At 48.6% G+C, this 16,018-nt stretch overlaps 1 protein-coding gene across 3 annotated transcripts in view; it reads right to left on the bottom strand.

Moving 5' to 3' along the window:
- The window catches only part of PolZ1 (DNA polymerase zeta catalytic subunit), a 146,692-nt gene that overhangs the window by 24,039 nt on the left and 106,635 nt on the right, over positions 1-16,018 (bottom strand). For 2 of the 3 annotated variants that reach the window (XR_016286455.1, XM_089563980.1), the window contains exons 20-22: positions 14,712-14,853; positions 13,098-13,342; positions 891-942 (exon numbers count right to left, since the gene is read on the bottom strand). Coding sequence is in view for 1 of the 3 variants with exons in the window: in XM_089563980.1 (XP_089420106.1) it covers positions 891-942; positions 13,098-13,342; positions 14,712-14,853 (439 nt within the window). In the remaining 2 variants the exon portion in view is untranslated. The remainder of the gene's footprint in view (positions 1-890; positions 943-13,097; positions 13,343-14,711; positions 14,854-16,018) is intronic. The other variant, XR_016286456.1, reaches the window with a different exon arrangement.

The raw sequence follows: 16,018 nt of genomic DNA, 5'->3' as shown, positions 1-16,018 counted from the left end.
AATGGGCGGCTGAAGTCAACAGCCTCCATCGCTATCAGCAGCAGCACGGTATGACGACGTTGACCACCGCCAATTTGCGTTTCCATTGTCACAAAGTGATTTTGGTCTGTGGCTGGTAGTCGTCAGCGTGGAAATCTCTCCCCGCAGAGATGGTGCGCAAGTCTTTTAGAAAATGCAGCATAAGCAATGCGCTAGACGGCACAGAGGATGATGCTCTGTGGGACGTGGGCAGCGAGAAGTAAGCATCCTCCTACTCGAGTTCGGACAACTCTGATGACTCCGAGTAACGCTTGCGCACTTCATGCCCTTCTCTGTGCTGTACACCCGGCCAATTCTTCAACAGTATCACGCGACCATTGACCCGCGTGTTTTTCAGCACCTTATCACGGCACAGAGCGGCGAAAGAAGAGAGAGCAAGCACATGTCTGCACATGTGGGTATCACGCTTGTTTCGCCGCTCAGCATTGTTAATAAGGCGCTGACAAGCAATGGGGGTCAGTGGGGGAACAAGCAAGACGGGTCAATGGTTGCGCGATAGTGTTAATAAATTGGCCGGGTGTACATACGAGCAGCATCTAAATGAAAATAAATACGGTCACCATTGTGCAACCGGTTGAGTCGCATTTGTTTCAAGGTAAGGGTGTCTTTCGGTACTTTTGCCATTGAAAAAGATTTTTTTCATTTTTAGAATTGGTTAGTTGGGGGGTTGACCTATATTCCGGTCCGACCTATATTCCGGTTCTTACGGTAGCTTGAATAAGCAATCCATTATTGACTGTTCAGAACTAACAAAAGCGCTTCTACCCTGGAACGCTTTTCACTTCAGCTCGCTCCCCAAGAAAAGACAGCGACAAACAGAGCACAGCTGGGGAACAATGCCCGCCACTCACCCGGACAAGGGCCAGGGGCACCTCTAGCGTGGAACAGCCAAAGGGGGACACACTGCAACGAGGGGAGAGCACCGCATGAGCTGAGGTTTACTCCCATGCGTGCCAACACAAAGCTTTTGAGCGCCATGCTTAGCATGCTGCAACGTGAACACCGCTGAATGAACACAGGACAAAGCAATGACAGCACTGAAAGGTATGTGGTGTATGGTTTATGGTTCATAGGGTCTAACGTCCCAAAGTGACTCAGGCTATGAGAGATGCCGTAGTGAAGGGCTCCGGAAATTTCGACCCCCTGGGGTTCTTTAACGTGCACTGACATCGCACAGTACACGGGCCTCTAGAATTTCGCCTTCATAGAAAATTCAACTGCCGCGGCTGAAATCGAGCCCGTGTCTTTCGGGTCAGCAGCCAAGCACCATAACCCCTGAGCCACCACGGCGGCGACAGCACTGAAAGGACCAGCACAAAAGAAGGACAGGGCATACAGAAGGCACAGTCGATGAAAGATGCAAACACTGATGCGACACATAAGCTTTGTAGAGCCCCAGAACACGCTGCCTACCTGTCATTGAAAGTGTTTGCCAATGATTAGCACTAGTCAGGGCACGAAGTTTCAAATTAAAATCAAATCATCTTTAGCCAAATAAAATGATTCAACTTTCATATCTCTAATGCTTGGATTCACAAGCAACACAAACCCAAAACAGTTAGTCACGTAACCACAGCCTCTAATATTTGCCAAGAGTCCACATTCACTGGTTCCCCCCCCTTCCCACAGCCCTCACTGCCGTTCCTAATTCAATGTGTCCATGACGTGAGAGAGGGGTTGGAGTTGAGGAGTGGGCAGTTAAAATAACAATTTGTACCAATCCCTATCTCTCTCAGACACTGAACACTAAATCGATGCTAACCATCATTGAATGACACAACTGTATAGTCTCGTTACAACGAATCTGGTTTCAACGTATATTCAAATATCTGCCATGTTTGGTTGATCTTCCTATCTTTGCCATTGACTGAACTTCATTTACTGTGGATTCAGTTACTATGTACATTCAGACAGAATGGACCCAATTAGGCGACCAGTAAGGTGGTTCAAGCTTCGCACAGCAGTCGTTTCTGCAGAAAAGGCTCAAAGGGACACTGAAGCACTTTTTCCTATAGTTTTTCATGCTGTATGCTTGGATATCGAACCCAAATAAGTCAAAATCAAGCGCGAATTGCCTTTTTTAGCAAAAATATTTGGACTGCGCTGCAGGGCACACCGTGGGGTGCGCCGCCACCCTGTGATTGGTCAAGAGGTTGTGACGACACGTTCAGGACCGGAGAAGCTGCCGATATGGATCCGGCGCTGCGTTGAGTGCAGATCACAGCTTTCCATGGTGTTGTAAAAGCGAATATGGCGACTATTATTTCCTGACCTCCAAAGAAAAGGATACTACAGTTTGTTCGTTCCAAGTATCACCTGAAACCAAAAAAGACGCAAGCAAAAAATTCTACGCCTAGCACAAGCATACGCCAGAGTGAAAGACGTGTGCATTTCATGCGTAAAAGGTGCCCGCACAACCTCGGCTCGTATTCTGAGGATGAAGAGGATGTAGAGGATGAAGAGGCTCCCCTCCTCGGCTTGTAGCCCTAGCTTGCTGAGGAAAGAAGTACATGTTGTTGACCGAAAATTCAGACCCCTCACTTTTCAGACATGCTTGAATATTCAGACTTTATCGCGGCACCCTGAAATGGTCCATAGATCCAATATGAAAGAATGCCTGACATTCTCAATGCAAGGCAGATATATAACCACTCAGTTTTTCAGACCTCTTTCGCACTCGCTGCCAACACCCAAGCCGCCTTGCAATGTGTACAGCGTAACCTTGTGAATTAGAACTGCGGAGATCCAAAACTCGATCAAGTGAAACGAATTTCAAGCTAACAGGGAGTCTCATAATTGGCGGGGCTGATATTCTCCATGAGTCGATACAGTGCGCCCATGTGGTTTTGAATTTGTACCATTCTTGGACGTCACCCGCGACACAAACTAGAACAGTAGTCAGAGTTCGCGGAACTCATCAATGTCGAGTCTTTTGTCCCAAATATGGGAGAAGGTAGCAGCAGAGCATACAAAGGGCGTATGGCATCACGGACACAGCATGCGCGGAAGAAAATGGTAGCCCATTTCAATGTGAAGTGAGCGTATATGATCGGCAAATGCACCGAAACCCTGACTTTTCTATCATAAAACTGTCAATAAGTGGCGTTTTGGTAAGAGGTAAGACATCTCCCATTATACGCAAGCTACTACAGAATGCCTATCACTGGTTAGGATGCCGATTTTGGCTCTAGTCACAAGGCCTAATTACGAAGAGACCAACGCCAACGGAGCGCTTGCTTCGGCCATTTGCTGATTATCATTTCGTAGGGGTGTGCAAATAGTGTTTTTTTGATTCGAAGCGAATTCGAAGCGAATAGCAATTTTCTTCAAATAATTTCGAAGCGAATAGTTCGAATAGTACTTCTGGCACTAAAAAGAGGCTGAATGACAGTAGGCATTTCCAAAACCATTTATTTTCCTTACACACGATGCCATTACATACTGCACTGAGGCTTTATTTAAAACCATGCTTCAAAATTTTAAGAGAGCACCTAAAGTGAGTTAAGAACAATTTTTACCGGTTTGGTAATAAAAAGTTGTAACATAAAAATACCGCCTGCTTTTTAATAAGAAATTAGAGATAAAATACAAAAAAATGACAGTATAACAGAACGGTGCCAGTAGTACAACCAATAACTGAAACCATAGGAGTAACTGCACTACACTGCAGCAAGAGCACTGAGAACAATAATGAAAAAAAAAGGACATTCTGCACCACCGGTGACCAGTGGTCGAACGGGTCGAATGTCCAACACTGAGCTAGGCAATCACATTAGGTGCACCGACTTGCCACTTGCGTTGTTTGCGTTTCTATAGTTTAGGATCCTCACTTCTTGGCTTGGATTGCGCCTTCTTTTCGGTTATGCCGATGGGACTGCTGTGTCCAAAGATGTTAAAATGGAACATAGGCTGACCGGACCTCCTAGCAGCACTGGCAGCATTGCACCATCGCGTATCCAAAGCTCCCACAGCACCGATAGGTTGGCCGTATTGTCAGAAACAGAGCGTTCGGGACGCGCCACCCATGGCTCAAATGCATCGCCATCACCTTGCGGCCAGAGATTGGCGCGTCTATTTCGCTATCCGAGGGGTGCTCGTATGGAAACGTCGGCTCTGCTCTGCATGTTGCTCTGTTTCTCTTGGGTTTAGTGCGGCACACTGGCGCTCTTCCTGGCCTATGCCGTCACTCTGGCAAGGCGTGTCGCACGATGCATTTTTTTTTTTTTGCATTTCACTAGCAGCTCGCCGCTGCTGTTTGCCGGAGCGTTGCTTCGCTTATCATGCTGAAGGATCGGAACATCGTTCCGGTTACATTCCCAGACTAGCAAGAATGGAAGCGGCTGTACAAAACTCTAGGGCCGCAAGCGAAACGTCATTCACACCGCTAGCGCCTCCTGGGCCCTGGCAAAATTGTCCCCTGTAGTACCTCCGAGCAGCACTTAGCATCGCACTTCCAAGAATGCTCTGAGCATGGAGGAAGGAAAGAACATGCTCTGAGCCTCCAACGTACCGGAGTGCCCGAGTTGCGGCGCCGGAGTGCGGCACACCACCGAAGACGGCTCAATGCCCTGATTACGATGGCGTTCCGTTCCCGCCAATGCGCAAGCAGTCAGAATAGCAAGAAAAGACGCCAATCATAGATGGATGCGATCATTTCGTTCTACTAAAGTTCGGCAGTCACGTATACGTCCGCAGCCTCCCCGATGCCGAGCGTTAACGGCAGTAATCCTCCACGAGTGCACAATAAGCTTGGCGTTATCACACGCTAAATGCGCCCTACCCATTGAAGTAAGTATACACTCCGGCGACATCGAGTCCCCGCGCTGCCGCTGAATTTTTCTCGCCTCCACCGGTAATATGATGGCTTGCTTCAATGCTGCCGAGAACGGTCGTCCATGTTCGGTACGCATGATCCGTCACCTGATTGGGTGAAGCAATAGTGCGGTAGGGCTGCGTGTTTATCGTCGCGTCTGTCCTATCAGATAATCTTTTCTGCAGCTCTACTGGAAAAAAAAAAAAAAAAAGGCGGGGGGGGGGGGGGGGGATGAATGCGGCAAATCGATGCCCGCGTTCGAATACTTGCGGCGTCCGAGCTCATCGATAACGTCACCGCCAGCCAGAGTATGTAAAGGGTTCGCTGACAATAAACTAATAAACTGAGGTTTCTTGTTTTGAAGCTTAGACGACTGTCGGCTATGTTCTTCCTTCATTGCGTCTGCCTCGACATGGTGGCAGCGACGCGGCTTATGGCAGCCTTAGTGCGGAGATTCGAAGACGGCCAGAACACAGGATCTTCCGCAAGAGCACGTCGCCCTCACCTTTCTTTCGTTTGTCGCAGGGTTCGCACCCCGGCCTGATCGTGATTTGCGTACTGACTGACCCCCGAGCATTGAAAGCACGATAAAAAAAAGCCATCTATGCGGCAATACTCGAACCAAAACCACATAAAGCAAGCGGGCAAGCGGGCAAGCGTCCCAGTAACACTATTCGCGCGAGACGAATACTTCGAAATTTCGAATACCGAGAATTCGGTTCGAAGTGAATATCGAATACCGTGCTATTCGATCGAATATTCGAAATTATCGAATATTCGCACACCCCTATCATTTCGCCATCTTCACCATATCATTCCGAGCCCTCTGAACTGCAGGCACAGCGCAGTTCCCACAGCGGCAGGCTCGCTTTCACGTCTATATTTTGCCCAATCCATGCGCTCGTTGGCAGCATGTCGAGCCAGTACAGTCAACATACGCTGAGCTCAAGAAAGCAGTCGCTGCCCATCATTGGTGTACAAGACGTGCGGCAAGATTTAGTCATGAGGTGCTTCACAATGTGCACAAAACTACAAACCCGTTACTCCGGTGTACTGGATAGAAGTTTAAGTGAATTTTTTCTCTAAAATTTGGTTTTTCAGACTGCCCAATTTTTCAGATGTCTTCGCAGTCCTGAGAGAGCCGAAAAATTGGTCATCGACTGTATATGTCTGCAGCATGCTCCTCGGCATGTAGTTCTTCGCAAACTGATGTCTACTCGCCTTTCATTCATCAAGCCACCGCACAGTTGCCAACCCTTCTCCGAGTGCTTTACTTCCTCTGGTACGCAGAGATCACGGCATGCCAGAGTTTATATAATTAATTACTTGTAATCAATTATACTCATAATTAAAATTTTGGTAATTATGTAACTAATTGATTACTTTCTTCAGATGGTAACGTTTTGGATAATTCAGCTATTTTTTGTAATAGATTACCAGTAATCAATTACTTCTTTGCAAAAAAAAAGGCTACTGGGGCGAAGCGTCCGCGACGATGTGATTCCGACAAATAGGTCGGCCACGCATGAAGGTGCGCATTACCCGAGGTGCTGCGCTTTCCACAGTATTCGTTTCAACTGTAGCTGGCGCCATCTATGGATGCTGCTTGCAAAACGTCGAGCCTAGCTAATTGGTTGTAGTAAAAAAAAAAAAACTGCTTTTTTTTTAACTGCTACAAACAGTGCAAAGATGGCATGGGCAATAAGAAGGAATACTTGTAAGACGGCCGCTGACTACTGTTGCGACCCGGGTAGCATGGCCGGAGACCGGAGATGGGACGAGGAGGATGGGAGACTGGGTTTAGAGGAAGGTAACGAAAACTTTATACACTTATTTACATTACTTACAAAGAGTGACTGAGAATGACTCTCAGTGGAAGGGAACGTCTTGGTCAACCGTAGTCGGCTGGAGCTAGCAGGCTTCTCTCGGCCACACTCACAGCCGAGTTAAATAGTGTTTGGGTTCCCCAGATCCCTGGCTGGGGAATAAAGTTCGAAGAGCACAGTCCAATCGGATGGACCGAAGTAGACGCTGGTGTTACCACCCACGGCAGGGGCGGTGCGGCTGTTCCACTCTCTCGCAGCTGGGTCGATGGGAAGGGGTAGATGCTGACTAATCCAGCCCGGTTGGAAAGGAATCTCCCGCAGTCTACCCGCAGGTGAATGAACGTGCTTCCCCGCCGGATGTCCAGAACATGAGTCGGGGACACTGCCGTCTTCAATTAACAGCCAGCGTGACTGGCGCCGCCACGTCGCCTCCGCTTCCGCTGTGGTTGCGCTGACAATGCCTCCTGCGCATCTCCTGCCTTCGCCGCTGCTGGCACGGTCACCTCTGCTCAAGGAAGTCTGCTGCACTAATCCACTTAGGCTCGGAGGGGGGCATTCCAAGCACCCCACTGCACCACCGCTGCGACGGCGGTGGCCTCGTCGACTGTTCACGGTTGCTGTTTGATCGGGCCCACGTGGCCAGAAGTACGGTCACGACACTACCAACTGATGCATTTAGCTTCAAAGGGACACATTTTATAGGTACAGTAAAACCCCATTAGTAAGTAGTTGGTGGGGACACGGAAAAAGTATGCACTATCCGGTAGTACAGCTTGACCGGCTAGTACAAATTTGCCATTATTTATGATCCGAAAGAAGAAAAATTCAGGCACAGTAAATTTCCTACCAATACACATAAGTACATGAACTGTATTTGTTTGCTGCCGACCAGAAGTCTGTCATTTTCAATAGCTACCATGCGGCGAAAACAGCCGTCTCAAAATCGGCGAGACTGGGGGCAAGCTTTTCCATGAGGCCCATCATCTCGGCGAACGCCATCATAACTACCAATGCTTGAGCGGCTTCCGCCACAGTAGGGCTGAAACCTCCTGTTGCCAAGTCATCGCCACCTTCCTCGTTCTCAGCGCCCTCATCGCCTTGGGGTGGCGCAACACCGGCAACAACCTCGCTGTTCAACCAGCCCGGAGATGTTGCAACTTCTCTGTTGACCTCGCAGAACCCTTTGAAGTCGACAGTCTCCACACCAACACCTCCTTTAGCAGGGCGTCACAGTCATCGGTGGGATCGCTTACTTGAAGATCCCTTGCGCGCACTATGAATTTCGCCAGCGCAAAGCTTTTCTGTACCGTAACAGGGTCAACCTGCTGCCACAAGAACGCTAGGAGGTGCTTCGCACCCAGCAGATAAATAAGGTACATCTTCCCGCTTTCCCTCACCAGAAACATTCTGCATAGGAGGTCCTTCCTGTAGTGATGCTTGGCCGAACACATGATGCCTTGCTTGAGACGCTGGCAAGTGTCGTGGTGTTCGGTGGCAAGAAGAGGAGCATGACTGCGTTCAAGTTTTCCAACTCAAAATAGGCAGACACGTTGTCAAGCACTAGCAGGATTTTTCTTTTTCCTGCCACGAAACGCCAATCTAACAGCCGGATGAATTCTTCAAAAAGCTTGGCAGTCATCCAAACTTTTTGGTTGCTTCTGTAAAAAACACCCCAGGGCAATCGACCGCCCTTAAAGGGCAACTGAAACGGTTTTAGAATTTCATAAGTTTAAGATTGCCGAATGTGCGAAATGTGCTGGTAAAGCCTGCGAAATCGTTTTGCTCTAGCATTTGAAATGGTGGCGTAATCGCTAAATAAATTCGTCGTCGGCGTTCAGCTTCTCTGAAGTGCACAGCGACGGGCAGAGGCCCCGATAATGACGTCACGTATGACGGCACTACGTTTCCAGCGAAGAAACAGTTATTCCATGGAATAAAATCGACGCCATTGAAGGTGAACCTCACAATGCATTGTTTGGCGCCATCTGACGACGAACAGCAGCATGCAGGCGTAAGCAGCGGACGTCTGAAGTTTCGGCGATAATGACGTCACTGCCGAGTTTCCTCGCACTCCTCCAACGTAGTGAGGAGAAGCCTGAACATCGTCGCGGTTTTAATCGACGATTATGTCACCATTTTAAATGCTAGTGCAAAAAGACTTTCCGTGGTTTATCTAGAAGCTTGTGAGATTCGAATTCTTGAATAACCTCGAATTCCCAAAAAACCGTTTCAGCTTCCCTTTAAAGCACCTTGATTTGGCATACCTTCCAACCACAAAGAGTGGCAACTTCTGGCTTCCTATCATGTTGACTGCAAAAGCAACCGATGTTCTTTCTTTTGCAAGCTTGCCACCAGTGCAGTTTTCCCCCTTGAATGCCAGCATTCTGTTGGGTAGAAGTCGATAGAAAAGCTCCAACTGATTGAAGATGAAGACATCTTCCGTGGCGTAGTTGGCTAACTGTTGTTGCAGTAGCCCATTCTTCGGCTCTTTCCGTGCCCACATGTGCTGCCTTTCCGCAAACCACCCTCTAACTTATACTGTATTGTACTTTGAACCTAGACAACCAACCGTAACTACAAGAAAAATTTTCACAGTTCAGCTGAGCCGCAAACGCTTCCACTTTTTCGGCAAGAAGGGGCCCGGTGACCGGCAGGTTTTCTGGTCTAGCTTTTATAAGCCACAGCACCAAATCTTATTCCACGTCGGGAAAAGTAGATCCCAAGCGGCATCTCTTCATATTCAATGCAGCCCCGTTTTTCAACTACTCCCGAGCATTCCAGATGCCGCAGACTGTTGTTAGGGGCAAGTTCCACGCACGTGTTAGTGCCCTCTTCCTTGTTTCATTTTCAATGGAATGAACAACGTCCAACTTCTCCCTCACTGTCAGTATGTGATACTTCGGTCGAGTAGGATTCAGCATAGTACTGACCGTTCGCAATCACACTGACGCAACAACCACTTTACGCTTTTCACAGCACCAGCTCGGAACAAAGGACACCACCACAAAACGTGCGTCGACTACTCGCAACACATCCACAATGCAACTGCACGCGCAGCATAATGCAGGAGACACTTTCAGCACTTGATCTCACCCCTACTGCTCTCTGCACATGTGCTGTGTTGCTGTGGCGACGAAGTTGCGCGTCGTCTGCTTTTCACAGTGTCACGGCCGTCACGGCCGCCACGGCCCCAAAGTCGTTCGAGGTGCTAGCATGCACTGCAAGTTCGAGTCAAGTGCTTGAGCATTCTACTTGAGCAACGTCAGAGCACAAGGCTGCGAGAGTGGAGTCGTCTGCTTCCGATAGCACCGTGGCCTGCTTACAAGTCCAAGCATCCGAGCAAAATTTCTCCGGCGGCACGGCTAAAGCATTGCAAGCTTTGTACGTGACCAGCACTTCGTCTCACCATATGACGGGCGTCGTGTCAACGTCATCTGAAGAATAAATTCTTGACATTTGTTAGGTTTAAAGAACCAAGAAACATTTAGACAGGATATGCACCACCCCGCAAGGCGTTTATGGACCTTGAATGGGACCTCGCCTCCACCAACACAACTTTGCAGTCTGAGCAAGGCTTGTGCAGGCCAATTATCCCTCCTGCATGTCTTTTGACATATTGTGCTTGCGTAGTCCAGTCAGCTTCTGAAGCACACGCTAATATAAGGATATGGCATGCGTCGCGAATGACTTTGAGGTATCTGGTAACTGTGAAGCAAAGTTACCATTGTGATGAAAACAAACGCCAAAACGAAGTGCGTGGCTTGCGACACAATCAGCGCACTCTCTAATTTGGCAGTCCGAAATTGTGCGCCTCGTAGAGCACGGATGCAGTATTTGTGCAAGCGCAGTGGGCGCCCGGTCCCTGAGGCATCACTGGCAACGAGGAGGTCGATGGTCTTGCCACTGCACCACACATCAGCTTCCTCCTAGCAATGTTCTGCTCACCCTGGAAGACGTCCGTGCAGTGATCCACAATCATCTGCGTCAAGCATGCCCGACCCACGCATCACACAAGGAGAGCGCATCTCCGTTGTCGGTGTACACTCTTCAGCGTTGCGACTTCAGTGCACGATGATCCTTCCAATGCGAGTCGGCTACGTGACACCCGGGGAAAGAGTGGCGCCATGGACTTTCGTTCGGCAACACACTCACGTGATTGTGGTTCCTGTGACTGACATGGACATCACCGCACTCACGGAACATGGCCAAAATGGCCGCACTGTTGTATCACCGGCGGCCCGCACGTTGATAATGCTTTTCGGAAAGGCGGAAAATGTTTTGCGTTACAGCACAACGCCTGCCAAACTGCGGCGCAAAGTACACGTTAAGAGGTAGGCATTTCACGAACCACTACGCCTTAAGTGGTCAGCCAATACATGGGTTTCAGTGGTGGCTGAGCCGGGGAATTCTCACAACTACCACAACTACTCGGTAAGCGGACACATATTAATGAGGTTTTACTGTACAACCATCGCCCATGCACATCTACCACACGATCAAGCGATAAACCTATATTTCTCCGTACAGTCGTCGCTTATTAACAGCACATGCCACAGCACAACACAGAAAAAAAACCAAAAAAATCGATACAAAACCGGCTTATAACCTGGAATAAACAACAAATAAACTGTGTTTACCAACACAGAATCATATCTTAGCCAGGCTGCATCAAAGAGAAGGAAAAGGCAAAAGCAAGAAACCAGTGCAGACAGTGAAAGCTATTTGTAGCAAAGCAGTATCAAAAATGAAAAAAGCGATCCCAGTCAAAGGGTAATCAAGACATGAAAATCGCAAAAGAGAGGGCAGGAATCAGCTTCCACAAAAAATAAACAGCCGACACGTGTCCATCCAGAAATCGCAGCTCTTTATCAAGGAGTGAAACCGAGTGTGTGCGACACACTTCTTTCCTGCTTTAGAAATAAGAAAAGCTTAGAGAATCTCTCACCTAAGTTTGTGTTTGGCGTATGCAAGAAACTTGGTTTAGTTCCAAGAGCAGTTTACTACCACAGCTCTTACAATGGTATGCCAAGGAATCGCTGGATCTAATTTTTATGTTCAAGTTGTACTCTTAGGCCCTGTCATTATAGCATCTTCCCATTTGTCCATTGTAAACAGTATTGAAGGTAAGGGGGGTCTTATAGATAAGTTCACTTCTGCATATTGTGCACTTGGTGACATGCTTTGCAGAGCATGATTCGTGCTTTTGATCACCAAGCAATGCACAGACATCGCCAAGCTTGTATGGGACAGCGAAAACCGCTTTGATGCGACAAGTGTTTGCCGTCTTAATATTGTGCGATAGCCAGTGGAAATACAGAATAACCAAGCAGTTCCCTTCGTGCTTCGCTTTTCTGTCTCTGTTTGTTATTTTGTAGAGCAGGCTTTCACAAATGCTGGAAATAAATGCACTTGGATAACCAGCACTAATCAGGCGAGCCACTTGGTCATTGAAGTCAAAGCTTCAATGACCAAGTGAAAATGATGAAAAGTGACACAACAGCCATCGATTATACTTCTGTAATTATGCAGTCATTTTTCGGAGGCAGCAAATGACCACTGTAATCAGTTACATCTCAGATGGAGTAAATGTAAGTGTAATCGGCAACTTATTTTCTGTAATGTGTACAAGACTGCAGCACATGCACGAAAAGCAACTCTAATGTAAGCCTTCAAAAAGGAGGGGAGCAAGTTTTCTGAACACATCCTAAAAAATGCTACAAAGGTCATAACACACAATACCTACTGTACACTGCCGTCCATATGCAGACCGGGAGAGCCCTCATCTCGTCTCTCTCAGTGTCCCTCACTGGCCAAAAAAAAAGTTGACTCCAAATATAAGATGCATACCACTTCCCGCCTCGCCCCATGTTATGAAGCTCCCTGCGAGATACCATGAGGATGTGTGTGTAGCTCAAAGGAATAAACATGCAATGATACAATCATGAAGCCAGCAGTGGGAGACAAAGAAGATAACGGGTGATAGAACGGCGCCCAAACAGATGGCCTTGCTGACTAGTGGCAAACCGAACAGCAAATGGTTTGGTAGTTTCAGATTTGGGCATGCGTGCAACTGTCTGGGAAAGCGACCGCCAGCACAAGTGATCCGGGTAAAGGGCGAATAATTTGTGCCCTCACCACTTGCACCTTTCACAACTGCACGAGGCGCTGCGGCCGCATCTTCCCAAACCTGGCTCACGCACATCCACACAGTATATGGTGGTGGTCTGGCGCAGCAATGAGTGCAAAACATGCAAGTACAAATATGAAGTTCTTTTTTTTTTTTCGAAAACCCGGGTAAAAAGTTGGAAGTGCGCAAATTATGCAAGTAAATACAGTAGCTGCAGTTCATACAGGTTCAGAAAGGTGGAAGGAGTTATGTATTCACAAAAACTTCCAGAAAAGCACACCCCCTCGCTCACCTGCCCATGCTGTCAATGCGTCCCAGGCAGGTGGAGAAGCAGTAGTTGTGGGCTATGATGACGGACGGGTAGAGTGACTGGAAGTCGAGCACCACAACGGGGTCCGTGTACAGCTGCGCCCGAGGCTCCAGCACCAGCGGAATGAACTCGGGAGCCCGCTGCCTCGCACGCTGAGCTGTGGACGGGCTGAGGGCCACCATGCGACGGCTGCGCACCAGACGCAGCAGCATCGACTCCACCCGAAACTGGACAGGGTGCAAAGCAAAAGCGGGCATATCTGAGCACAATGCACAGCGAGGACTCCCTGCTTTGTGCGTGACCACAGCACTCTATATGCCCCGGGGGGTTCTCGAAGTGGGTTCTGGAAAGCCCCTGGGCTACACCAAGTGTCAGGGAGCGTCAGGCAGCCATATACCTTCTAAATCCATTGGTGGGGGGAAGGGCTTTGCGGTACTCGAAAAAATTTTCCAGCGCCTAATGCCACCCTGCATCAGGCACCGGAAAGGGGACCCATCTCCACGTGCCTCGTGCTAGCTCCCTTTGTGCTGATGCAATCACACCTGTTTAGCAAATTTTTTGCAGAGAAGAGTGGCTGTGGAAGCTGCAGTCAGTTGTTCCACGGAGCTCAATGGAGCCATGCGTCGTCCAATTAGAGAGATTTAGCATAGCGCAATCCGCTTCTGCGAGGAGCTACTGTGCATGCGCAGGATGCCCCAAGCTATTTGCAAGTCTGCCCCGTCAGGACCAATCAGTGTATGCACACTGGCAGCGCGCGGAAGTCGACTGCGCTATGCTAAATCTCTCTATTGATGCACGCAGGCATGCCAGTTACAGCGCTTGTGCACTGTGAGTAACACGGCTGCAGACACCTGGCAGATGCAGATCTGGGTGCCGCACTTTCGCCTGCTCGCGTCTGTTGCCAAGAGCATGCACGGACCTGCTCCAGCATATGCGTGAGACTGCAGGCACAGATTTGGGGGCTTTGGTTGCACGCTTGCCGCAGTGCCACACCAGAGGAGGTACACTGAACTGAAACCACCCGCAGCAAGAGTTCCAGGAACACTATTCGCTCGAGACGAATACTTCGAGGTTTCGAACACCAAACATTCGAATTGAATCAAATATCGAATACATTACTATTCGAGCGAATGTTCGGAATCATTGAATACTTGCACATGCCTAGTACACAGCTGGGCTAGCAAGTATAACAACCTACCTTAGTCACACAGAACATGAAAGTGGGCCAAAGAATTTAGAGAAGAAAAGAAAGCACACACAGGACAAGTTCCAACTTTTCCGTTGATGTCACCGAAATACACAGAAATCCCCCTTCACACAGGCCGTCCACATGTCAAGAGAGAAAGGAACACATTACACACAGCGGGAAAAAAGAAATAAATAGCACCATGTCCCAAATAGCAAAGCATGAAAACACTGCATAGTCCAACGGCCTTCGTGTGGCTGAAGGAGTCTGCCCTTGCCTTGTGCAATGCCTCCTTCCCTCTCCCCCACCACAACAATGGCCACTTAGATAGAGTTCTCCCCCTTTCCCTCTGCCTGCTTCATGGCGTCCATGTGATGTGGGCCAAGGCCCGGTGTTCCTGATGGGCGCACCTGTGATCCCCGGCTGAGCACCTCGAGGAACTGGATGCCAAAGATGCTGGCCATCTGGCTCGTCTTGCCAAACACGTTGAGCTCATCCAACAGCTCCAGGTTGCCCCGGGCACGCAGCACGTAGTGCTCCACCACACGCCACCTGCACACACACACACATCCCTCAGGAATCCCAACTCGGGACAAGGGGACTCGAAGGATCCGAAGAAAAATGATGGGTGCAACGTTAAGAGCTCGGAAGAGGGCGGAGTGGGTGAGGGAACAAATGCAGGTTAATGACATCCTAGTCGAAATCAGGAGGAAGAAACACGCTTGGGAAGGGCAAGTAATGTGAAGGCAAGATAACTGCTGGTCCTTAAATGTAACGGAGTGGATTCCAAGAGAAGGCAAGCGTAGCAGAGTGCACCAGAAAGTTCGGTGGGCGGACGAGATTAAAAATTTTGCAGGGATGCAGTGGCTGCAACTGGCAAAGGACAGGGTTAATTGGGGAGACATGGGAGAGGCCTTTGCCCTGCAGTGGGCGTAGTGAGGCCGATGATGATGATGGTTATATGCAGGTCCGTATTATACGCAAGTTTTTACGGTGTTTAATTTTACTTCTAGTATATTCTTTCGCTTTACACTGCACTTAATTCTCTAGAGCTTCATTTTTCGACATCCAGTAGTTTTCATTGATTTTATCTCACATTCAATGCACCTGCTCAAATTGCTATGTACAGGCAAGAATAACTTTCCATGGGGGAGAAAAATGCGAAGAGAAAGGAGAAGGCAGGTCATTTTTCTTTAATCAAGACAATACCCATATTGCATGCCCAGCACAGCGCACATGTGTTGTTGGCATGCGTGCCTGCTCAAATATGCCGACTAGATAATGCAAGCACTTTTTCTACTTGGCCTCCATCTGAATGTGCCTCCTTCCTTCACGATGTCCAAACTTTGCACAAGCTGTAATCAAACACCACCAGCAAAACAACGCTCACTAGTATTGTGACGCGACCATCATTGCTGAGGTTGTGTGAAGAGCATTCTAGTCTACCACAGCAACTAAAACATGACTAAAACTTTTTCTGAGGCGTTTCATTCCATTAAGATGCGTGTTATGTGATTTAATATATGACTTTTCATATACAACTAGTATTTATTGAGCAAAGTGCTGCATGCGCTACCGGTACCAGCACTTTGCACGAACCGCAATGAGCACCTGCTCAGAACCTGCCCGGACTCCCGGCTCAAACATGCGTCACTGCGCGTGGGCGGTAACGGAACCCGTTTTTCCAGCTTTCATTTATGGCACTAGCGCTCAGCAC

This window comes from Amblyomma mixtum, chromosome 10, assembly GCF_055824585.1.
Source record: "Amblyomma mixtum isolate Tamu chromosome 10, ASM5582458v1, whole genome shotgun sequence".
In the NCBI taxonomy this organism is placed as follows: domain Eukaryota; kingdom Metazoa; phylum Arthropoda; class Arachnida; order Ixodida; family Ixodidae; genus Amblyomma; species Amblyomma mixtum.
Note: the sequence above shows the minus strand (reverse complement) of the source record. Positions and strands in the feature narration are given on the sequence as shown.